The sequence below is a fragment of the Calidris pugnax genome, unplaced genomic scaffold, assembly GCF_001431845.1.
Source record: "Calidris pugnax isolate Ruff unplaced genomic scaffold, ASM143184v1 scaffold170, whole genome shotgun sequence".
NCBI lineage: Eukaryota > Metazoa > Chordata > Aves > Charadriiformes > Scolopacidae > Calidris > Calidris pugnax.
Genome location: NW_015090905.1, coordinates 737,918 through 764,455, shown reverse-complemented (window position 1 = coordinate 764,455; position 26,538 = coordinate 737,918). Strand labels below are relative to the sequence as shown.

Genomic DNA, 26,538 nt, shown 5'->3' with positions numbered 1-26,538 from the left:
TAGAAACAGGGAGACAACAGAGCAGTTGCAAGGCAAGATTACGTGATCACCTTCACCGGGGACCCGGCTGGATCCCTGACACCCAGCCAGGCTTTAGGAGCACTCGGGGCACCAGCGGGGAATCGCTCGGGTGCGGGTGAGAGGCAGCCCCTCCCCAGGGACCCCGCTCCCTCCAACCACCCCCAGGCATCTCCTGCTCATCCCACTCAGGGATCCCGTATCCTGCTTTCCTTGCCTCCAAAATAGCACATTGGGAACTCTTCAATCAAAGGGTTTCTTTGGGTTTTCCAGAGGCAGTGTGTGTGTGTGTGTGTGTGTGTGTTTGTTGTTAGGTGTAGAGATTATGTGTATTAATTTACATAAAAGTCTACTCCCTCCTCCACCATAAGGCAGCGGGTGCAGGGAAACGCTCCCAGCTCAGGGAACATCAGCACCTCCCCAGGCAGTTCCCGGTACCCGGGATGCCCCACGTTTCTGGCTACACAATTCTAACCTCAGGGTTTTATTCCTCAATACCGGTTACACAAATATTCTGCATTAGCTCTAAATTATCAAAATAGCAAATCACATTTCAGTAGACAGTTTTACAATTTCAGTATGCATGTATACTTTTCTTCTTATTAATTTTTCACCAATCTCACACTAGGAAAACTTTTCTGACTTTTCTGAACCGGAATTTTTTAAACCACCTGCCGACTCTTCCTAAACCCTGCCTCCTGCAGAGTGCCCCGGCATCATATTTATGCATAACAAAAAGAAAAAAAAAAAATCCTCTCTTTTTTGTCTTGTTTTGTATTATTTTCTTTTCTCCTATTACCCACATCTCTGATTCCCCTTTTTTTCTACTTCTGGTCTCCATCCTAGAAATTCAAAGCTTCAGAGTATTTTAATGCAGTATTACGGTTGCACAGCTAAGCACTCAAAGGTCAGGAAATGTGAAAGTTAAGGTAAAAAAAAATTCAATTTGATCCCTTGTGCTTATGTATTATTTAAAAATGTGAGGTCAGGTGATTGTAGAAATATAATGATACTATACCAGGGGTTCCCAAACTGTGGTGTACCACTGGTGATTTGCAAACCACTTAAAAGCGGTACCCGTGCTGCTCTCTGCCAAGAGCATGGCGGTGGCAGTTCCTGATTCTCTGCTGACCTGGAGGAAACAGGGAACGGGTGTCTGGGCAGTGAACGCTGCATTAGGAGCCAAATGCCTCCCCACTGGCTTTGTCCTGCCCTGCATAGAGACGGGAGCTGCCGCTGGCTCTGCGCGGAGGGAGGGCCGAGGGCAGCGAGGATGAGGAAGGGCTGCGGCAGCGCAGGCAGCCAGGCAGGGGTGTTGGCTCACGGTGGCCCTTGGGCTGATGCACCACTCGGTCACCTTTTCCCACCCCCCCAGGCTCCCCGGTGCTTGGAGCTGGTTTCTGGGACACCTGAACGGTGAGACCCGCGGGCAGGCAGAGGGGGCCAGGTTGGGTGGCACAGAGCCCGCAGCGCAGCCGGGGGGACACACCTGAGCTGCAGCCCCTCACTGCCGCTGCCACGCCGGGCCAGCCCCAACAAATCCAAGTTTGGGAATCCTTGTACTATAGTAAAACTGAAACAGCGGTTAAGAGCATCAGAATGCAAATGAGACGCGCTAACCCATGTGATCTGATGATTACGTGATAGATCTACTATTTATTTTGCTTTTATATAAAAATGTTCTTGTGTTGGAATGCTTTATACGCTTACTTTTTCTGACAGACACCCTCGGCTCTGGAGCTTCTTTCCATTGGAGTTCTCATCTGGTAGGATGTATTTCTATTAATACCTGGGAAGCTTTCACCTCAACAGATCACCAGTCCCGGGATCCTGCTCACGTGTTTGGGGAGTAGAAAATCACTAAGCTCCGAATTGCACGACATTGGTTCCAGCAGTCGGTGCAGCTCCCGACCTGCTCCCCATAAAGCCTCGGGCTCTGCCCACAAGCCCACACCAACAGCACATCAAGGACTGGAAACACTTGCAGAAGAGCAGCTGAGGGTTGAATGCAGGAAGACAACAAATCTAAATGCATATTACAGACGAAATAATTTAAAATAGCAAGTGCCTCTGTTCTTTGGATACAGTAATTTTCAAACAGACTGTCCTTCTCTTCCTGCTTTGACTCACAAAAACATTTTATATAAAAACCAAACCAAACCCCAGGGTAAAAACACCCCTAAAAGCCCTGAAAAGTCACTTCAAAACCAAACAAAAAACCCCACACAACAAAAAACAACCATAGGAAATATCACCTCATACATCATATCCCCCTTACCCAGACTGAACACCACTCTAAAGCCAACCTGTACTTTGCAAGTTCACATGAAAAAATAAACCTTTCCCAAAAGTTTCTGGCTGGTTAAAAAGCAAACACTGAACAAGAAATGTGCAGAAGTGCCAGTAACCATGGTGCAGGGTTAGACCTGTGCAGGAGGCTAAACTCTGACTTGCATCCCCCCGACAGGAGCGGGAGCACTCGCCCAGGTCCCTGGGGCACCCCGATGCACCTGAGCCCCCCCCGGCCTGACGGGGGGACACGGGGTGCCCAGGCCGGGGGTACCGCGCAGCTGGGCACAGAGCGGGCGACAGCTCACACCCCTCTGTCCTCCAGGAAGAGACTTTTCTGACCACACAGACTTAAGAAGACTCTTAAGAAGTTAAACGTATTACGGTTGTTTAAAAGACTGTCTGATTTGGGCAAATAACACTAAAGCCCACAGAGATCCAAGATGTTTTGGAGAAAATTTTAAAAGAATTCCATTAATACTATAATTTGAGGGGTCGCAGTTTTGTCACACAGACTGCAGGTGTCCTCGTTTTTGTTTCACTTATTTTTATACTGTCTCTCCACACTGCTTTGTCAATCCTCCCTAAGCGTCTAAAGATGAAGTTATTTATGGATAACATGACTTTTAAGCCATGCTAACCTCAAAATTCCAACATCTTGTGACATTATTTTTATTGTAATCTTTTTCACCTTATAAGTTTCTCAGTTGTATGAAGGACCTTTTGCTCTACTCTTATGAGACAGGTGACTTCATTTAATAGATTCTGGGATTATTTTAATACACTAGAGGACATACTCTTAGAAGTGACAACTCCTAGATGAAAATAATTTCTTTTGAGTGCTGTAAAAGTCCTATATATTCTTTTTGCTGAATTCTTTTCACTGCAGTTTGAGAGCAGCCACGTCCAGCGCCAGAGGAGGGAGCAATCTCACCGCTCACATAGTCCTAATAAGCAGTAGTATTATTTTTAGTGTTAGCCTACGTTGCCTTCGCACATGAACCTGGCACTGTTTTATTTTTGAATAGTTTCACCACGAAGAGGAGTTCAGCTGCACTGATTTAGCGATGCCTTTCATCAGAGTTAGGTTGATGGTTGAACTAGGTGACCTTGAAGGTCCCTTCCAACCCAGACAATTCTATGATTCTGTGACACTGGTCACTGGCTTAAAAGTTGAAAATTGAAACAATTTCACTGCAGTGAAACCAAAGAGATGTGCGGGAGCTGTCTGAGCCATAGCATCAGTCCCAGGGTTAAACACGCTACAGTCTCCCCGCATTTCCCCTCCATCAAAGAATTATCAAGAAGTGACAATTCCCCTTCAGGCATTTTGGACCCAGCCCATGGACTGGGCTACCAGCAGAAGTGTGCCCGCTAAAATAACTGGGAACCAGCTCCAGCACTGAACAAGTGTGAAAGCAAAACCAGCTGAACTGGGAATATTTTCAAGATCTGAAAAAAACATTCTTCTAGCACAAAGCTCCGGTGAACTCTGAAAGCCCAGGGCTTCTAGGGACTTGCCTGATAAACATCTTCACTTCAGCAGAGCTCAACACCTAAAGAGCTGCCTTCTGTTTAAGTAAACAAACCTTAATCGAGAGAAACCCTCGCCCTGGGTGTTTGATCTGCCCTCCAAACACAACCCCACGCTGCAGAGTCTGGATGGATGGGAGCAGCGTGCCTGGGACCGCAGCTCAGAACCGGTGAGGCCAACCCCGTGGGACAGGGCACCGCCACCCGCTCCCCACGGGAGCCACAAACACCACCACAAGGGATTAAGAACATTAAACAAAGGGTCCGAGTGATATCGGTAGGAAATTAATAATTACAAATTAGAGATGCTAAAGGCTTAATCCTGGATTTCCTGGGATATGATGGAATAGGATGAAGTATAATCAAAATGTCAGTTTAAGTATTCAACCTTGATGTAGCAGAAACCACAACCGTAATTTATACAGACTGTGAGCTCTCTGGAAGCAGCTTATCCTTTCATCATGTTTTGTTCACTACACAAAACAAACAAGACTCAGTCCAAGCTAAGGTTCCTAAGCTTTACCACAGTATGAATAATTATAACTCATTAAGTTCAGCATCCTTTAAGGAAGACTCATTAGAAAAACTCGCAATTAACACCAAAGGTGGGAAGAAAAATAAGAAGGGCTGTGGGATGTTGCACCTGCCGTGTGTACAGGTGTGCAGGGATTTGTGACTGAGGGGAGGAAGTTTTATAATGCGCATTAAAGTTCTTGCAAGTCTGTGACACGACACGAAGAGAGATGGACAGCATTTGTCTTCAAGTCAACTGGTGAATCTTGTCTCAACAGCGTATTCATAACAGTATGGCTTAACCCAGAGCTGCTGTTACTGCCTCTGCTGATCTCTAGTACCTCAACACCTCCAGCTCTCGAGCTCTCTGCATCAGGAGAAGTGTGGCCAGCAGGCCTCGGGAGGTGATTCTGCCCCTCTGCTCTGTGCTCGTGAGACCCCACCTGGAGCTCTGTGTCCAGCTTTGGAGTCCTCAGCACAGAAAGGACATGGACCAGGTGGAATGGATCCAGCGGAGGGCCACAAAGAGGATCAGAGGGATGGAGCACCTCTCCTATGAGGACAGGCTGAGGGAGCTGGGGTTGTTCAGCCTGGAGAAGAGAAGGCTCCGGGGAGACCTTAGAGCGGCCTTTCAATACCTGAAGGGAGCTCCAGGAGAGCTGGGGAGGGACTCTTTGTCAGGAAGAGAAGTGACAGGACAAGGGGTAACGGTTTTAAATTGGAAGAGGGGAGATGTAGATTAGATATTAGGAAGAAATTCTTTCCTGTGAGGGTGGTGAGACACTGGAACAGGTTGCCCAGGGAAGTTGTGGATGACCCATCCCTAGAAGTGTTTAAGGCCAGGCTGGAGGGGGCTTGGAGCACCTTGGTCTGGTGTGAGGTGTCCCTGCCCAGGGCAGGGGGGGTGGAACTCGATCTCTAAGGTCCCTTCTAACTCTAACCATTGCATGATTCTGTGATTCTCCATCAGCAGGCCTATAGCAGAAGTTGGCCAAAATGTGTTCACAAATGAATGCTGGGCACAGATAACTTGAGTGGACAAAGTTACCCCAGCAGCAGGAATGGAACAGAAAGAGACAGAACACTTTCTCCTATCTTATCCCCACTTGTGAAAACTTCCATCTGTACAAACACAGGACGCAGATAAAGAACACTAATCCTGCTCTCGATGGTACAATAAAGAACAACGAACGAACTGAAGTGGAATCAAATAAAACCAAGGACGATGTTCTTCCAGCTTGGAGGTGTCACCAAGACTAAGTTGCCTACACCCTGCATCAAAACCGCTTCCATAGAGAAGAAAAGACGGGCCATTGTCAGAGGAGACTCTCTCCTGAGGGGAGCAGAAGGCCCAGGACACAGACTGGACCCACCTCTTGGGGAAGTCTGCTGCCTCCCTGGGGCCTGGGTTAAAGATATGAAGAGAAAGCTTCCTGCCCTGGTATGGCCCTCAGATTATTACCCATTACCAATTTTTCAGGTAGGCAGGGATGAAGTTGTTAGAAGAGTCCGAGCGCAATCAAGAGAGACTTCAGGGCCTTGGGATGAGTGGTTAAGGGACCAGGAGCACAAGTCGTGTTCTCCTCTGTCCTTCCAGTTGCAGGGAATGATGAGGGAAGAAACAAGAGCAGCCAGCAGATCAGTACCTGGCTCCGAGTCCGGTGTTACCAGTAGAATCTGGGGGTTTTGATCATGGGTCAATTTATATGACCCCAGCCTTGTGGAGACAGACAGGGTACACCTGTCACAAAGGGAGAAAAGGATCCTTGAGCAGGAGCTGGCAGAGTTCATTGAGAGAGCCTTCAGCTAGATTTGAAGGGGGAAGGAGATAGAGTCAGGCTGGTGCTGGCTAGAGATAAGCCTGGGGGCAGCAGGCCAATGTTTGAGGGATGGTGTGCTACCAAGGTCCTTCTGTCTGCCATCTCAGTAGAGGAAGGGGAGGGAGATCCACATGGCAGCAAATATGCAGGGGGGGTGGTTATGGATGTGTAAGAAACCACAGAAGCACCTGAGAACAGTCATGTAGGAATTGGGGCTTCTTCCTCCCAAAAAGGTGGTGGGATCAATAGCACAACTGAAGTGCATCTACACCAACGCACACAGCATGGGCTACAGACAGGAGCTGGAAGCCACCACACAGCAGGAAAACTATGATGTAGTAGCAATCACAGAAACATGGTGGGATGACCCACCATGAAGTGCTGAGAGGGATGGCTATAAACTCTTCAGAAGGGAGAGTCAATGAAGAAGAGGCAGTGGGGTGGCCCTACGTGTTAGGGAGTGTTACAAATTGTCAGGAACTTAGTGATGGTGATGATAGGTTTAAATGTTTATGGGTAAGAACCAGGGGGAAGGCCAACAAAGCTGATATCACAGTGGGAGTCTGTTCCAGACCACCCAACCAGCATGAAGTGACAGATGAAATAATCTATAAGCAACTGGGAGAAATCTCACAATCGCTAGCCCTTGCTCTCTTGGGAGACTTCCACTGACCAGATGCCTCCTGGAAATACAATAGTCTCAGAGGTTCCTGGAGTGTGTGGAACAGACCTTCCAGACACAGTTGGTGAATGAGCCAACTAGGGAAGGTGCTCCACTGGACCTGTTGTTCAGCCTCTTCTTCCAAGTAACAGGTGATGGGACAAGAAGGAATGGCCTCAAGTTGCACCAGGGGAGGTTTAGGATGGAGAAGAGGAAAAATTTCTTCACCAAAGAAGAACATTGGAAGAGGCTGCCCAGAGCAGTGGTGGAGTCACCATCCCTGGAGAACAACCAGGCAGCTGTGGTGCTCAGGGACATGGGTTACTGCTGGACTTGGCAGCGTTGGGTTAACGGTTGGACTTGACAATCTTAAAGGTATTTTCCAACCTAAATAATTCTATGACTATGATTTTAAGGGGTCATTAAAATTTAATTTCACCTGCAACTATTAACATAAATACTTTACTTATTTTTACTGTGGCTTAGAAGGTGTGGAGATGAGTGCTTCGGGGAAATGAAATCTTGCTGAAGGAGCTGGAGCTGCCTGCACTAAACTTGCCTGGGCTACAGCTGAAGGGAATGGGAGAACGGCTGAGGCTGGCAGGGACCTGTGGGACCCCCCAGTCACCCCCCTGCTCAGAGCAGGGACACCCGGAGCAGGTTGCTCAGGCCCGTTGCAGCCAGGTATTGAGATTGTTCAAAGATGGTGACTCCACAGTCTTTGGGCAACCTGTTTGATTGCCCTTAGTGTAGAACAAAAGGGGACTATAAAGTCTCATGGGAGACACATTACACCCCCCTGCTCTTAAAATGCTCAACTGAGGCTCTATGGAACGGTCCCAGCAACACGGCAATGGTAGCACTGCAAAAAGCTGCTGGAGGTTTTAGTTCAATTTTGCTGAGCTAATTGGATACATCAGAGGGAAATAAAGACAACAAAAAAAGTAAATTATCAGCAGGGAAACACTACTCTCAGAAACTCTCATGAACACATCTAATAATAAAGCCAATTACTTAATTGCAAGACAGTAAATATGATGCATGTTCCAGAGTACAGTCCAACTACCAACACCCTCCTTTAAGCAGCTAAGGCAAAACAAATTCAAGCAATTCTTACTCAAAGCAGCTAAGGCTATTCTCAAAGGCAAAATACATAATATCTTCCACAGCTCCAGAAGCAGACAATATACTGCAATTACTCAATAATCTTACTAAACTTATGAGGACTCAAAGAAAGAAATCCCACAGAATCTCATTATCGGTAATAGGGTTTTCCTATTTTTTCTGTAACACCTCCCTGCTGGAACCAATGGTTCAGAGCTTTATTTAAGTTACCAAATTATATCTGCATTCAGAGATACGGACTCCAGACTGGGGATCTGTTGAGACAGGCACCTACCAACACCCACCCGGAACCCGCTCCTGTCTGTCATCTCACTGTACACCCACTCGTAGAAACAGACACCGTAGTGTAGGTACCTTTACATAATTAACTTCAATATAAATTTTACAAGTAAGATTTTACTTTAATCATATTTTAATTCAACACTTTATTTACATAACACTGCAGGAGACATCGTGCACTCTGTATTCATTCACACATGCTGCAACGAACGTGTTGCTGCGGAGCGGCAAGAGGACAGTTTCCCAGAGGGACCCGGGGACAGCAGTTACAGCCTTAAACGCATTATTCCTCCTAACCTACCTGAATCTCTGCGCCTGGTGATGCACTGGCCCTCCAAACCGTCTAGCTGGTGAATGACACAGCTGCGACAACAGTGCCACATTTTTGTTCTGGTTAGGATTGGCTGCAAACTTCACTGTAATGGGCTCGGAGGAACCTGGGGGTTTGTGACCATTGAAATTTGTAATTGCCTCTTCTGCTTCTGACCTTTTGTCAAACCGGATAAATGCGACCCCTCTGGACAAACCTTTTAACCAAACCAGGGTAAGAACCAGGGGGAAGGCCAACAAAGCTGATATCACAGTGGGAGTCTGTTCCAGACCACCCAACCAGCATGAAGTGACAGATGAAATAATCTATAAGCAACTGGGAGAAATCTCACAATCGCTAGCCCTTGCTCTCTTGGGAGACTTCCACTGACCAGATGCCTCCTGGAAATACAATAGTCTCAGAGGTTCCTGGAGTGTGTGGAACAGACCTTCCAGACACAGTTGGTGAATGAGCCAACTAGGGAAGGTGCTCCACTGGACCTGTTGTTCAGCCTCTTCTTCCAAGTAACAGGTGATGGGACAAGAAGGAATGGCCTCAAGTTGCACCAGGGGAGGTTTAGGATGGAGAAGAGGAAAAATTTCTTCACCAAAGAAGAACATTGGAAGAGGCTGCCCAGAGCAGTGGTGGAGTCACCATCCCTGGAGAACAACCAGGCAGCTGTGGTGCTCAGGGACATGGGTTACTGCTGGACTTGGCAGCGTTGGGTTAACGGTTGGACTTGACAATCTTAAAGGTATTTTCCAACCTAAATAATTCTATGACTATGATTTTAAGGGGTCATTAAAATTTAATTTCACCTGCAACTATTAACATAAATACTTTACTTATTTTTACTGTGGCTTAGAAGGTGTGGAGATGAGTGCTTCGGGGAAATGAAATCTTGCTGAAGGAGCTGGAGCTGCCTGCACTAAACTTGCCTGGGCTACAGCTGAAGGGAATGGGAGAACGGCTGAGGCTGGCAGGGACCTGTGGGACCCCCCAGTCACCCCCCTGCTCAGAGCAGGGACACCCGGAGCAGGTTGCTCAGGCCCGTTGCAGCCAGGTATTGAGATTGTTCAAAGATGGTGACTCCACAGTCTTTGGGCAACCTGTTTGATTGCCCTTAGTGTAGAACAAAAGGGGACTATAAAGTCTCATGGGAGACACATTACACCCCCCTGCTCTTAAAATGCTCAACTGAGGCTCTATGGAACGGTCCCAGCAACACGGCAATGGTAGCACTGCAAAAAGCTGCTGGAGGTTTTAGTTCAATTTTGCTGAGCTAATTGGATACATCAGAGGGAAATAAAGACAACAAAAAAAGTAAATTATCAGCAGGGAAACACTACTCTCAGAAACTCTCATGAACACATCTAATAATAAAGCCAATTACTTAATTGCAAGACAGTAAATATGATGCATGTTCCAGAGTACAGTCCAACTACCAACACCCTCCTTTAAGCAGCTAAGGCAAAACAAATTCAAGCAATTCTTACTCAAAGCAGCTAAGGCTATTCTCAAAGGCAAAATACATAATATCTTCCACAGCTCCAGAAGCAGACAATATACTGCAATTACTCAATAATCTTACTAAACTTATGAGGACTCAAAGAAAGAAATCCCACAGAATCTCATTATCGGTAATAGGGTTTTCCTATTTTTTCTGTAACACCTCCCTGCTGGAACCAATGGTTCAGAGCTTTATTTAAGTTACCAAATTATATCTGCATTCAGAGATACGGACTCCAGACTGGGGATCTGTTGAGACAGGCACCTACCAACACCCACCCGGAACCCGCTCCTGTCTGTCATCTCACTGTACACCCACTCGTAGAAACAGACACCGTAGTGTAGGTACCTTTACATAATTAACTTCAATATAAATTTTACAAGTAAGATTTTACTTTAATCATATTTTAATTCAACACTTTATTTACATAACACTGCAGGAGACATCGTGCACTCTGTATTCATTCACACATGCTGCAACGAACGTGTTGCTGCGGAGCGGCAAGAGGACAGTTTCCCAGAGGGACCCGGGGACAGCAGTTACAGCCTTAAACGCATTATTCCTCCTAACCTACCTGAATCTCTGCGCCTGGTGATGCACTGGCCCTCCAAACCGTCTAGCTGGTGAATGACACAGCTGCGACAACAGTGCCACATTTTTGTTCTGGTTAGGATTGGCTGCAAACTTCACTGTAATAGGCTCGGAGGAACCTGGGGGTTTGTGACCATTGAAATTTGTAATTGCCTCTTCTGCTTCTGACCTTTTGTCAAACCGGATAAATGCGACCCCTCTGGACAAACCTTTTAACCAAACCAATAAAAAAAAAAAAATTAAAAAAAAATTTGAAGTTCAGGATAAACTCAAAATAACTTTGAAAGCAAAAACCAAAAAAGTTAAATATTTCTACGGTCACAGCTTTCAAATTCTCTACATTTACTAACGTTTCTTCAGCAGCTAGAGGATAAAGCACAAAATTAAGAAACAAAAGACAAGTTAAGACATTCATTTCGGCTATAACAACCACAGTGACTAAGACACTTAATAAAACAAAAAAAAGCAATTCAGTGTGGGAGAATCCCAAGAAATCCACCACCAACTGACAATTCCAATAACCAAAAAACCTCCCAACATTTTAAATAAATTCCACCAAAAAACCCAATTAATTAATTCCTGTCAGTTAAAAACAAATCAAACCCCCTTTAGTGTTGATTACTTCGTTACTAAAAAGCATCTGCAAACACAAAACTGACACGGAGTTTTCCAAAGGTTTTCAGTTTTCCACTCTCAGAACACTCTGGTTCATAGAGGGCATGAAGCTCCAACTTGAATAAAGCCTTTTAACCTCCTGTAATGAAGAGATCACAAGTTCATCTACACCACGGCAGTTATTTCTAGCTGTCCCATACCTTATTTTTAATTCATTAAAGAGTGATTAAGAATGACCTCTTGGTAACTATTGAAAGGATTCCTTTGCTGTTAAATACCTGAGCAGTGTGCCCAGGTGGCCAAGGTGGCCACCAGCATCCTGGCCTGTGTCAGGAACAGCGTGGGGAGGAGGACTCAGGGGGTGACCGTCCCCCTGGACTGGGCACTGGTGAGGCCCCACCTTGAGGGCTGGGTCCAGCTTTTGGGCCCCTCACCACAAAACAGACATTGAGGGGCTGGAGAGGGTCCAGAGAAGGGCAACGGAGCTGGTGAGGGGTCTGGAGCACAAGTCTTGTGAGGAACAGCTGAGGGAGCTGGGGGTGTTCAGCCTGGAGAAAAGGAGGCTGAGGGGAGACCTTCTGGCTCTCTCCAACTCCCTGAAAGGAGGGTGTAGCCAGGGGGGGGTCGGTCTCTGCTCCCAGGTAACAGGCGATGGGACAAGGGAAAATGTCCCCAAGTTGCCCCAGGGGAGGTTCAGATTGGAGATTAGGAACAATTTTTCCACTGAAAGGGTCATTAAGCCTTGGAATGGGCTGCCCAGGGCAGGGGTTGAGGCACCATCCCTGGAGGGATTTAAAAGCCGGGTTGACATGGTGCTTAGAGACATGGGTTAGTGATGGGTTTGATCAGAGTTAGGTTGATGGTTGGACTCGATGATCTTAAAGGTCCCTTCCAACCCTGACAATTTGATGATTCTATGATTTGCATCATTTCCCCTCGCTGCAGCCCCAGCCCTGGGCACTCTTCTCCTTCTGTCCGAGGCCAAAGTTGTGCCTTAGGAGATCTCTTCCTCCACCCCACTTCTCATCTGACTCCACCATAGTCTGGAAATACCGTTTATTGCAGTGAAGCTACAAGGGTGTATTTAGTTTAACTTTCATTCCAAAGCAGGTATTACAGCCAGACTAACCCCAGTACTTCACCAACTCTTTCAAAAAGGGACATATCAAATGTGTTGTGTTGTCTCTGCTCTACCCCTGCACAGGACAACCCCCAAAGATCCCTTCAGAGGTTGTTTAAGCTTGTCGTAAGTCACAAAATTTGTTTGTAACAGCCAAACATTTTTTCATGTATTTCACAGAAGGAAATGCAACAGGGCTAAACCCTGGGCATGTGGGAAGCAAAGGGGAATCCAAGCCCTACAGCTCCCCATGGAATGTCTCCAGGAAAGGGGTGTTTTCATGTGGGGCTCTGGGAGAACTCCCATAAATAGCAGCTCATGTTGTTATTGCGTGTTAACACACAGAGTCACTGCAGGTTTTGAAGACAGGCAGTGCAGAACCACAGCAGGAGGTGACCAGCCCCAACCGTGCAGCTGGGGGTTCTAGAGGGACCTGGAAAGAGTCACTCTGTGAGGAATTTATTCCATTTTTTGATTTCTTACTGGTTACTTCCTAAGCAGGAGAGGCTGGCCCAGCTTGGCTCCTGGAGTTAGAGCTGATGGCACTATCTGCTCCAGGAGCACTGAGGGTTCCCTTTCCAGGCTGGGGGAAGCACCGGCCCCACGCTGGGAATGCAGAGAGCAGCACCATCCCCCAGAGCTCAGTGAGGACTGTCCCGGAGCCCAGCACCTCTCACTTCCTCCCCACTCCCATCTGTCCCGCTCAGCGCCTCTCACCTCATCTCTCGCTGTGCTCATTTAAAAATATAAATACTGTAGAAAGCATATATTTAAAGAAATTAATTCTCAACAGCTAGAGAACAACCTCTGCTGAGGAGGCACATCTAAAAGCACAAATTAAATTTGTCCTAACTGGGACTAGATCAAGCTATGAAATGCAGGTTTTAAAGCCAAGGCACGGCTACGTTCTGAAGTGAAGAGACCTTGGGATGTGTGCGCATTAAACTCCATAATGGGACAGAACACATTCTTCAAACGATACAGTGTTAAGGTTATTTGAAAGCAAGCAGCAGATTCTGAGCTGACAGCATCATGGCTCAGCACACATGATGAAATCTATGTTATTCCTGGAGAGATTTTAATTGCGTGACTTCTGTAGTCTCATTTTATAGCTCTGTCAGATATTAGCTATCCAGACTCCGCTGGCAGCCAGAGAAGGATGATTGGTTTGGACAGTTGAATTAATAAGTTTTCTGTGCTCTACAGGTGTTTTTCTTGCTTCTGCCTATAGCTGTCACTGAGCTCTAGAGACAGAGCCACACAAGTTGGGCAAAATTAATCCTTTTCTCTAGGAAAGGAAGGACAGAGTTTTCCTCACTTGACATTTCAGTGTCTACAATGTCAGCATCCTGATCTCAACTTGTCATCTCACATTTCTTCTACAGACAATGGCATTTACAGCACAGTCTGACCAAAAGGAAACACTTAAAAGCAGGTGCCTACACAAGGAGCCAGCTCTGATGGAGACACTTGGACTCCAGCATTTAGTCAGATCAATGCCAAAGGCTGCCCATGCCCACTCTGAACCACAGCAGGTGCCTCTCAGAGGATGAAATTTGCTGCTTAACTACGGTGTGTAAACATACACACTACTGTATATAGATGTAAAACGTGGAATTGCTAAAATTAGATTATCTTCTAATATAGCACATGCATAATCAGTGAAAATGTGAATTTGGAGAAGTTCTCTCCAAACTCATATGTGCCGTATGGGCTACTGGAAAAAACACAGAAAATTTAAGGTTACAGGATACCCTTCAGTTATGCAGTCTGAAATAATTAGGTGAGAAATTAAAACTCTGTGAGAACACATTGTAACACTAAATCAGAATTAACATTATAAAGGAAATGCTTAACTTTGGTCTCTCCTGAGCTGAGTGCTTAACTAAGCAACTCCACCCTTTTCTTCTTTTTTTTTTAATGAACAAAATACATTCAGAAAATTCAAGAGGGTAGTCCTAAGCGTATGAAGTTCATTCTTTTAGTTAGCAGTAACCACAAAGGACTGCAAGACACCTCCAATGTTTTAAAATATGAGGAAATAGTGTGAGTGACTTCCAAGTTGGTATAAAAGTCAAAACACATTGTTATGTTTTTTAACCTAACTACAGCCTGGAATTTACCAACTGGATACTAGTTGCATTTGTGCAAAGTAAAGGCAAGGTTGGCACGGCAGATTACAAACACTGCCCAGGAGAACACTGCACCCCAGCAGTGTCAGCAGCTCAGCCTGCTCAAACCGACAGTGACAGCATGAAATAGGATGGGAGGCTCAGACTCTCGGCCAGAGAAAGGGGCAGCGTAACTCAGCCTGTTTAAAAAAAAAACGAACATTGGAAGAGGCTGCCCAGAGCAGTGGTGGAGTCACCATCCCTGGAGAACAACCAGGCAGCTGTGGTGCTCAGGGACATGGGTTACTGCTGGACTTGGCAGCGTTGGGTTAACGGTTGGACTTGACAATCTTAAAGGTATTTTCCAACCTAAATAATTCTATGACTATGATTTTAAGGGGTCATTAAAATTTAATTTCACCTGCAACTATTAACATAAATACTTTACTTATTTTTACTGTGGCTTAGAAGGTGTGGAGATGAGTGCTTCGGGGAAATGAAATCTTGTTGAAGGAGCTGGAGCTGCCTGCACTAAACTTGCCTGGGCTACAGCTGAAGGGAATGGGAGAACGGCTGAGGCTGGCAGGGACCTGTGGGACCCCCCAGTCACCCCCCTGCTCAGAGCAGGGACACCCGGAGCAGGTTGCTCAGGCCCGTTGCAGCCAGGTATTGAGATTGTTCAAAGATGGTGACTCCACAGTCTTTGGGCAACCTGTTTGATTGCCCTTAGTGTAGAACAAAAGGGGACTATAAAGTCTCATGGGAGACACATTACACCCCCCTGCTCTTAAAATGCTCAACTGAGGCTCTATGGAACGGTCCCAGCAACACGGCAATGGTAGCACTGCAAAAAGCTGCTGGAGGTTTTAGTTCAATTTTGCTGAGCTAATTGGATACATCAGAGGGAAATAAAGACAACAAAAAAAGTAAATTATCAGCAGGGAAACACTACTCTCAGAAACTCTCATGAACACATCTAATAATAAAGCCAATTACTTAATTGCAAGACAGTAAATATGATGCATGTTCCAGAGTACAGTCCAACTACCAACACCCTCCTTTAAGCAGCTAAGGCAAAACAAATTCAAGCAATTCTTACTCAAAGCAGCTAAGGCTATTCTCAAAGGCAAAATACATAATATCTTCCACAGCTCCAGAAGCAGACAATATACTGCAATTACTCAATAATCTTACTAAACTTATGAGGACTCAAAGAAAGAAATCCCACAGAATCTCATTATCGGTAATAGGGTTTTCCTATTTTTTCTGTAACACCTCCCTGCTGGAACCAATGGTTCAGAGCTTTATTTAAGTTACCAAATTATATCTGCATTCAGAGATACGGACTCCAGACTGGGGATCTGTTGAGACAGGCACCTACCAACACCCACCCGGAACCCGCTCCTGTCTGTCATCTCACTGTACACCCACTCGTAGAAACAGACACCGTAGTGTAGGTACCTTTACATAATTAACTTCAATATAAATTTTACAAGTAAGATTTTACTTTAATCATATTTTAATTCAACACTTTATTTACATAACACTGCAGGAGACATCGTGCACTCTGTATTCATTCACACATGCTGCAACGAACGTGTTGCTGCGGAGCGGCAAGAGGACAGTTTCCCAGAGGGACCCGGGGACAGCAGTTACAGCCTTAAACGCATTATTCCTCCTAACCTACCTGAATCTCTGCGCCTGGTGATGCACTGGCCCTCCAAACCGTCTAGCTGGTGAATGACACAGCTGCGACAACAGTGCCACATTTTTGTTCTGGTTAGGATTGGCTGCAAACTTCACTGTAATAGGCTCGGAGGAACCTGGGGGTTTGTGACCATTGAAATTTGTAATTGCCTCTTCTGCTTCTGACCTTTTGTCAAACCGGATAAATGCGACCCCTCTGGACAAACCTTTTAACCAAACCAAAAAAAAAAAAAAAATTAAAAAAAAATTTGAAGTTCAGGATAAACTCAAAATAACTTTGAAAGCAAAAACCAAAAAAGTTAAATATTTCTACGGTCACAGCTTTCAAATTCTCTACATTTACTAACGTTTCTTCAGCAGCTAGAGGATAAAGCACAAAATTAAGAAACAAAAGACAAGTTAAGACATTCATTTCGGCTATAACAACCACAGTGACTAAGACACTTAATAAAACAAAAAAAAGCAATTCAGTGTGGGAGAATCCCAAGAAATCCACCACCAACTGACAATTCCAATAACCAAAAAACCTCCCAACATTTTAAATAAATTCCACCAAAAAACCCAATTAATTAATTCCTGTCAGTTAAAAACAAATCAAACCCCCTTTAGTGTTGATTACTTCGTTACTAAAAAGCATCTGCAAACACAAAACTGACACGGAGTTTTCCAAAGGTTTTCAGTTTTCCACTCTCAGAACACTCTGGTTCATAGAGGGCATGAAGCTCCAACTTGAATAAAGCCTTTTAACCTCCTGTAATGAAGAGATCACAAGTTCATCTACACCACGGCAGTTATTTCTAGCTGTCCCATACCTTATTTTTAATTCATTAAAGAGTGATTAAGAATGACCTCTTGGTAACTATTGAAAGGATTCCTTTGCTGTTAAATACCTGAGCAGTGTGCCCAGGTGGCCAAGGTGGCCACCAGCATCCTGGCCTGTGTCAGGAACAGCGTGGGGAGGAGGACTCAGGGGGTGACCGTCCCCCTGGACTGGGCACTGGTGAGGCCCCACCTTGAGGGCTGGGTCCAGCTTTTGGGCCCCTCACCACAAAACAGACATTGAGGGGCTGGAGAGGGTCCAGAGAAGGGCAACGGAGCTGGTGAGGGGTCTGGAGCACAAGTCTTGTGAGGAACAGCTGAGGGAGCTGGGGGTGTTCAGCCTGGAGAAAAGGAGGCTGAGGGGAGACCTTCTGGCTCTCTCCAACTCCCTGAAAGGAGGGTGTAGCCAGGGGGGGGTCGGTCTCTGCTCCCAGGTAACAGGCGATGGGACAAGGGAAAATGTCCCCAAGTTGCCCCAGGGGAGGTTCAGATTGGAGATTAGGAACAATTTTTCCACTGAAAGGGTCATTAAGCCTTGGAATGGGCTGCCCAGGGCAGGGGTTGAGGCACCATCCCTGGAGGGATTTAAAAGCCGGGTTGACATGGTGCTTAGAGACATGGGTTAGTGATGGGTTTGATCAGAGTTAGGTTGATGGTTGGACTCGATGATCTTAAAGGTCCCTTCCAACCCTGACAATTTGATGATTCTATGATTTGCATCATTTCCCCTCGCTGCAGCCCCAGCCCTGGGCACTCTTCTCCTTCTGTCCGAGGCCAAAGTTGTGCCTTAGGAGATCTCTTCCTCCACCCCACTTCTCATCTGACTCCACCATAGTCTGGAAATACCGTTTATTGCAGTGAAGCTACAAGGGTGTATTTAGTTTAACTTTCATTCCAAAGCAGGTATTACAGCCAGACTAACCCCAGTACTTCACCAACTCTTTCAAAAAGGGCCATATCAAATGTGTTGTGTTGTCTCTGCTCTACCCCTGCACAGGACAACCCCCAAAGATCCCTTCAGAGGTTGTTTAAGCTTGTCGTAAGTCACAAAATTTGTTTGTAACAGCCAAACATTTTTTCATGTATTTCACAGAAGGAAATGCAACAGGGCTAAACCCTGGGCATGTGGGAAGCAAAGGGGAATCCAAGCCCTACAGCTCCCCATGGAATGTCTCCAGGAAAGGGGTGTTTTCATGTGGGGCTCTGGGAGAACTCCCATAAATAGCAGCTCATGTTGTTATTGCGTGTTAACACACAGAGTCACTGCAGGTTTTGAAGACAGGCAGTGCAGAACCACAGCAGGAGGTGACCAGCCCCAACCGTGCAGCTGGGGGTTCTAGAGGGACCTGGAAAGAGTCACTCTGTGAGGAATTTATTCCATTTTTTGATTTCTTACTGGTTACTTCCTAAGCAGGAGAGGCTGGCCCAGCTTGGCTCCTGGAGTTAGAGCTGATGGCACTATCTGCTCCAGGAGCACTGAGGGTTCCCTTTCCAGGCTGGGGGAAGCACCGGCCCCACGCTGGGAATGCAGAGAGCAGCACCATCCCCCAGAGCTCAGTGAGGACTGTCCCGGAGCCCAGCACCTCTCACTTCCTCCCCACTCCCATCTGTCCCGCTCAGCGCCTCTCACCTCATCTCTCGCTGTGCTCATTTAAAAATATAAATACTGTAGAAAGCATATATTTAAAGAAATTAATTCTCAACAGCTAGAGAACAACCTCTGCTGAGGAGGCACATCTAAAAGCACAAATTAAATTTGTCCTAACTGGGACTAGATCAAGCTATGAAATGCAGGTTTTAAAGCCAAGGCACGGCTACGTTCTGAAGTGAAGAGACCTTGGGATGTGTGCGCATTAAACTCCATAACGGGACAGAACACATTCTTCAAACGATACAGTGTTAAGGTTATTTGAAAGCAAGCAGCAGATTCTGAGCTGACAGCATCATGGCTCAGCACACATGATGAAATCTATGTTATTCCTGGAGAGATTTTAATTGCGTGACTTCTGTAGTCTCATTTTATAGCTCTGTCAGATATTAGCTATCCAGACTCCGCTGGCAGCCAGAGAAGGATGATTGGTTTGGACAGTTGAATTAATAAGTTTTCTGTGCTCTACAGGTGTTTTTCTTGCTTCTGCCTATAGCTGTCACTGAGCTCTAGAGACAGAGCCACACAAGTTGGGCAAAATTAATCCTTTTCTCTAGGAAAGGAAGGACAGAGTTTTCCTCACTTGACATTTCAGTGTCTACAATGTCAGCATCCTGATCTCAACTTGTCATCTCACATTTCTTCTACAGACAATGGCATTTACAGCACAGTCTGACCAAAAGGAAACACTTAAAAGCAGGTGCCTACACAAGGAGCCAGCTCTGATGGAGACACTTGGACTCCAGCATTTAGTCAGATCAATGCCAAAGGCTGCCCATGCCCACTCTGAACCACAGCAGGTGCCTCTCAGAGGATGAAATTTGCTGCTTAACTACGGTGTGTAAACATACACACTACTGTATATAGATGTAAAACGTGGAATTGCTAAAATTAGATTATCTTCTAATATAGCACATGCATAATCAGTGAAAATGTGAATTTGGAGAAGTTCTCTCCAAACTCATACGTGCTGTATGGGCTACTGGAAAAAACACAGAAAACCTAAGGTTACAGGATACCCTTCAGTTATGCAGTCTGAAATAATTAGGTGAGAAATTAAAACTCTGTGAGAACACATTGTAACACTAAATCAGAATTAACATTATAAAGGAAATGCTTAACTTTGGTCTCTCCTGAGCTGAGTGCTTAACTAAGCAACTCCACCCTTTTCTTCTCTTTTTTTTAATGAACAAAATACATTCAGAAAATTCAAGAGGGTAGTCCTAAGCGTATGAAGTTCATTCTTTTAGTTAGCAGTAACCACAAAGGACTGCAAGACACTTCCAATGTTTTAAAATATGAGGAAATAGTGTGAGTGACTTCCAAGTTGGTATAAAAGTCAAAACACATTGTTATGTTTTTTAACCTAACTACAGCCTGGAATTTACCAACTGGATACTAGTTGCATTTGTGCAAAGTAAAGGCAAGGTTGGCACGGCAGATTACAAACACTGCCCAGGAGAACACTGCACCCCAGCAGTGTCAGCAGCTCAGCCTGCTCAAACCGACAGTGACAGCATGAAATAGGATGGGAGGCTCAGACTCTCGGCCAGAGAAAGGGGCAGCGTAACTCAGCCTGTTTAAAAAAAAAACAGATCATTGGAAAAAGGGGATACCCTATTAAAATAATTTCAGCGGTCGACACCAGCTGTCACAGTTAGTTTGTGAAAGTCTAATTTAGTTTAGGAATTGCCAGTCTCTGGAAAACATCAAACATGCCACACGGTCCAGTTCTAGGAAGGCAGTGCTTGGAGCTCACCTGTAGTTTGATCCACAAGCACACGTGAGTTGATGATGCGTCCAAAACGTGAAAACATATCTTCTACATCTTTTTGTGTCATTGACCTGGGTAGTCCACTAATATATAAATTCGCATCTTTGATAACTTCAGAACTTGGACGAGCATAGGAAACCTTTAAAACAAAAGAAAGAAAAAAAAGGTATGTTCAGGGTATAAACAGGAAAGTGTAATTTACTTTATCATAAGCCACGTTAATTTGTTTCCCACTAAACAATGCAGGAGTATTTTTATTGGAGTTTAAAAAGCAGAACAGGGAGAACAAAGAGAGAAGTCATGTCCCTGGATAACTCCATTCATCTTGGGCTTATCCAACAGATAAAGAACATCATGGCACTGCTATGGAGAGACAGCAGCAGACTAAGAGCGATGCTGCCAACAAACAGATTTGTTACATTGAAGTTTCCCCATCTGAGGTTCTGACTCAGACATCGGACCCGTCAGTAACCACAGATCACACCAAGAACTTGTGCTGTCAGTAGACATTTCAAAGCCTGCAGTGCAGTTTTCTATCTTAATTTCTGCTACTACAGAAAGTTACAAAAATCACCCAGGCAGGTGTGATTTCCTACACACACAGTACCAGGTGTTGCTTTGGAAAGGGAGCGCGTGCGTATTTCCATGAATTAAAATGGAGATCACCGAATACCCGAGACACAAGTCAGTTCAAAAGCCTGGGAACAATTTGGAATGATCCCACCTACTGCTGTAAAAATGGTGGGAATGAAAAGAAGGGAATCTTTGAATACAAAGCTGTCATAAAACCTGAGAAACTTAAGAGCTCACTACCCTTCTCCCAGATTCTACCGTTCTTGCAGTCGGGGAACACACAAGCCTCACCACCAGAATGAAGTTTATCAGAACATCATTGTCATAGAAGGAGGAAATAATCTAGACCTACCTTGATAGTTTTTGACTGAAGTCTGAGGCCATTCAGTGTGTTTATTGCTCTTTCAGCATCTTTTGCAGTAACGTAGTTCACAAAGCCATAGCCTAAGCTGTGTCCTACATGGAAGAACATTTTTTTTTTTTTAAATTAATCTTAACAAAAGAAAGTTACCATGTTCAAAGCTAAAGGAAATACAAAACTCAACAAAAACATAATCCACACAGCAAGTGTTTAAATAAGCCAAAGAAGTTTCTCAAGGCTGGCAAACATCAGAGGAGGCAACTCAGAGCTCTTTCATTTGCCACTTTGGACAAGGGCAGCAGGTATCACACAGCGCGGAGGAGCCATCCACAGTAAGACTATTCAAGTCTATTCAAGACTAGAATACCAACTGAGAACAGTCTTGGAAATGTAATGGGTGTGGAACAAAGGCAAGAATTTAACAGAGTTCAGTATCTACAAACTTTTGTAGATAAAGAGCAGGAAGTGAGAAAGTGTCAGGGGATGAACTGCTGGGTAAGAAATCATCAGGTTACTCATTGCTGTGGGGCTTCTCCAACCTTCACTCCTGGACACAAGAGGGAAAAAGTTTTCAATTCTTCATACATTCATCTACAGCTGCTGAGCAGTGACTCTCCCAAACACAGGACGAAGCTGAAGAGTGAAAAATCCTCTTTGATGCAGACAATTCATGTACTATTGCTCTAAGTTCACTCTTACCTCTTACAAAAAGAATTTGAGAATAATAATACAGATCTTTAAAACATTTAAGGCAAAGGAGATTTACTTGTCGTGCTTCTATCTCCAAACCTCCACAAATGCTACTATCAATTATAACACTATATATAATTACACACACACATATATAAAAAACCATAACAATAAGACTATTTTGGGTTGCAATTTCCCAACAACTAAAGGCTCTTATCACCATAGACCTAATAATAACTGAAATACTTTTAAGACTGTCTAAATGCAATAAAGGAACTCCCATTCAATAAAAGATACATCTTTTTCAAACAACTGCTCCTTGTCTGAGCCGGACCTATGGGATTTTCTAAAGAAAATTGCAAGCGCACATCGGAGAATGCGCTATTTTACTTTAGCAATATATTACTTTTTAAGTTATTATTAAGCTCTGTTGTTAGGCTTGAGAACACTAGAATACACGGCTAATCGTTATAGCAGAGGATTCTCTTCTCAAATATAGCCCGTTTGTAACCACCCAGTGGCTGGCAAGGAAGTTTTCTTATGCTTTCCAGACATTACAGACACCAAATATACCACACCCACCCCCCCAAAAAAAAAAAGGTGATTATGGTAGCCCAGGATGTCAGAGAAACTGAAGAAAAGGGCTGTAACAGACACTGCAGATGGACTCCATGTACTGGAGGAGTCTAAAGGCCCCAGGGGATGGGGGAAGCTCTCAAGGACACTCACAGTGAGCCCAGCACCAGCGCCCAGGAGCAGTGCCTGCAGAGCATCTGGCACAGCACAAGGCCCTGGCACGTCCCCTGCCTTCCTCTGCTCCACTGGGAATGGGAACAGACCAGTAACTCATCTAAACCCAAACAGTGTCACTGCCTGTTTCCTAATACACTCCTTGTATAAACAGTCCCCAGTACAGTCTGCTACAGAAGCCAGATCCCCTGTGTGTCCAACCCTCCTACAGGAACCATCTCATCTTCTCTCATAGACCGAGTGTTAAATCATCTCCACGGGCACAAATCAAACTCCTGATGCCAGACACTTCTACCTGACCATAAGGGCAAATCACCCTTTGACAGCCAAGTAGGATTTAACTCTGCACAGGAAACAAATAAATGCAAGAAAAGCAAGATCTCAGACACCAGCCTCTGCACCTTTATCCTTTAAAGATCTACAGGTAACGATCAGGATTTTGCAGACATACCTTACACATACCCACAGCACAGGTTTTGTTGGTTTCTTTATAACATTCATTTGCTGTTTTATGAGTCAGACATGGTCAATTGTTTAGATCAAATCTGATTAGTCCACAATCACTTACCTGCTGAGATTCTTTCCCCCTGATTTAGAAAACAAAGAATTTAACAATTAGAAAAATGGACCCTGACTTATTTCTCCAGAATCTGACCAAAGAACCCAAAGAGAAGTTCAGAGGGAACAGACACCAGGCAGACAGCAGGCACGGACCTTTCCATCCTGAGAGGGTGGGAAGAGCCTGCAGCCCTCCCCGGCCCAGCGCGGCAGCACCTGCGCCGAAGGCTCAGACACCACTTGCTTTGCAGGTATTTGCAGTCTGTCCCAAAAGCCACATAAAGATGAGTATTCCAGCAAACCACTGAATAGAACCAAGTCCTAATAAAGTTGATGGCAATAGGCTCTTACGAGGGAAATAAGAGTTCAACAAGATGAATCCCTCCAAGGCTGATGCAGAGTCCCGGCAGTCAGGGCTGTCACTGCCCAGGCGGACGCTGTGCTGGGAGGGGGGGCACTGTATTATCCTGGCAGGGGAGGAGCAGCAGGATTCCCCACCATACAGATTTATTAAAATATCTGCAGCACTCTGTGTGATGGAGATCGGGGGCTCAGGCTCTGACCTGGTTCCTTGCCAGGAGCTCCCAGAGCACACAGCAGACAGGCCACCGTCCCTCCCCCAGCAGCGCTCCCGCAAAGCGTCGGACAGGTCCTGTGTCTGTGTGTTGTTCACGAGCAGTGACAAGGGAGATTAAGCTCCCTAGTTTTGGTTTTATCCTGTGTGCAAGTAACAGCTCTCGTGGACACACAGGACCCAAAAGTGACCACATGATCAGGGTCCAGTCCCCGTAATCACTAACTCTACATAGTCCCTTTCCCTAAAACACAAGGAAGCTTCGCATCCAAAGTGGTTCCATGTTTGTCCCAGACACGTTCTACAAACCCTGTCCAACACACTCCTTCCTAAATGCAAGTCTCCATACTTCACATCCACCTGGTTTTGTGCAAATACCTCCTTGAGCTCACACACACTTGTCCTTCCAAGAGCCTGTTCCCACCTTCACCCTTTCCATCTGAGCAAAACTCCGCACCTTCTCAACTTCTAATTGTATAGAGGTTGCTCAGTGACTTTTCCTTATCAAAGAGTTTGAGGGCCCTGGAAAAGGAGAACAGGGACACAAAGGGGTTAACAAAAACAAACATATTTAAAAAGAAGGGTTTGAAAAGTGGCAGGATCACAACAGTTACCAGATTTTCTCATATTCGCTGTAGGCATTTGACATTCGTACTAAAACCTAGAAATTACAATCCTGCTAACTTTTACCTGCCTCTAGATAAAAAAAGTATCAATTACTTATCTCCCTCTACAAAAACTAGAATACAAACCTTCCCTCTTAGTCTATATTTACCACCTTTAAATTACATCAGTGTAACATGAATTTATAGTCCTTCAGTGCTAAAAAAAGCCAACCCATGCAAAGCTGACAACATATATTAACTTATCTTGCCTTAAATCCTTAATACCATCAGTCTCAGCCATCTCCTGCCATTCAGTTACTAGTTTTCATCTCTAAAGAGACGAAGATACAGAAGGCACGACAGTCCCCACACTGCAAGAGGCACATTACTCTGCTCTCCTGAAGGATCACTCCTCAGGAATGCTCTACTTCACAACTGAACTCCGCATTCCCTCCTCCTCAACAGCACAAACTGCCCTCGGGAGGCCACGCCAGAAAATATAAAAGGGATTGGCATTTACACAGCATTATGATTTATGTCAAGTGTTGATATCCCAGGCAAGGACACAAGTTAAGAGCCTACCAGAAACCTACCGTGCAGACGGCGGCGTTACTGCAGCAGTTTTCAAAATACTTTAGTGGATAGTAATTAAAAACCTTTAAAAAAAACTTCAAAGGAGTTTGCATAAATGCAAATCTACTCAAGAGACAAAGATTAAAAAAAAAAAGAAACAATTAGGTCCTTATCTGGATGAATATTCATCTGGATGAACAATTAACAAAGTGACCATAAACCCTCGTTTTAAGCAAACCACTACACTCCTTCAGCAGAAAGAATCTAGTTTTGTTTCCATGATAAAAAGCCCTTTCATGGGAGAGGGCGCTCATTTTCTTTCTGTGCATCACTTGGGTTTCTCTCCATGTCCTTGCTTCCTTTCCCAGCTCCCCGAGACACACGGCTTCAGTTACTGCCTCCTTTCTTATTCCCCTCCCACCACCGCCCAGCAACTCCAGTTTCGCTGAGGAGTCCAGCACGAGACCAGAGCTGGTATTTATTTTCCACTTCGCTGCAGCCTCGCTGCCCCCCTGAAAGCAGCGAACGCAGGTCCTGCCCATCCTGTCCTTCTCCAGAAAACCTAAACTCAAACCTGGCTCCTGTTAACTCAGAGCATCTCAGTACGAAGGCATTTGAGTTCATAATTTATCTTTTGGACTGGGAAAAAGCGCTTTGAGAGAGTATCTAAAAAGCTCAGGTAAAGAACGTAGAAGGACAGAACAGATCTCCCCAAATGTCACCCAGGGGAGGAAGTGGCATCTTGGAAAGAGAGTTGGGTTTGGGTTTTTGTTTGGCTTTACAAAATGTGCTGCAAGTGATAACCAGGTATCTTAGCTATGTATGAATGCATCAAGAAATACTATGTTGAAATAGCAGACATCAACAGCTGGAGAGCAGCCCTAAGGAGAAGGATTTGGGGGTGTTGGTGGATGAGAAGCTCGACACGAGCCAACAATGTGCGCCGGCAGCTCAGAAAGCCAACCCCATCCTGGGCTGCATCAGGAGAAGTGTGGCCAGCAGGTCTCGGGAGGTGATTCTGCCCCTCTGCTCTGCACTCGTGAGACCCCACCTGGAGCTCTGTGTCCAGCTTTGGAGTCCTCAGCACAGAAAGGACATGGACCTGGTGGAACGGGTCCAGTGGAGGGCCACGAAGATGCTCAGAGGGCTGGAGCACCTCTCCTATGAAGACAGGCTGAGGGAGCTGGGGTTGTTCAGCCTGGAGAAGAGAAGGCTCCGGAGAGACCTTAGAGCAGCCTCCCAAGATCTGAAGGGAGCTCCAGGAGAGCTGGGGAGGGACTCTTTGTCAGGGAGTGCAGTGACAGGACAAGAGGGAATGGTTTTAAATTGGAAGAGGGAGATGTAGATTAGATATTCGGAAGAAATTCTTTCCTGTGAGGGTGGTGAGACACTGGAACAGGTTGCCCAGGGA

The 26,538-nt window shown here is 45.3% G+C and overlaps 1 protein-coding gene across 1 annotated transcript in view; it reads right to left on the bottom strand.

Moving 5' to 3' along the window:
* Positions 1-26,538, bottom strand: part of ELAVL1 (ELAV like RNA binding protein 1) — a 52,738-nt gene that overhangs the window by 6,081 nt on the left and 20,119 nt on the right. The window contains exons 2-5 of the mRNA XM_014949022.1: positions 21,369-21,472; positions 20,429-20,582; positions 16,183-16,408; positions 1,037-1,150 (exon numbers count right to left, since the gene is read on the bottom strand). Of these exons, the coding sequence (XP_014804508.1) occupies positions 1,037-1,150; positions 16,183-16,408; positions 20,429-20,582; positions 21,369-21,472 (598 nt within the window). The remainder of the gene's footprint in view (positions 1-1,036; positions 1,151-16,182; positions 16,409-20,428; positions 20,583-21,368; positions 21,473-26,538) is intronic.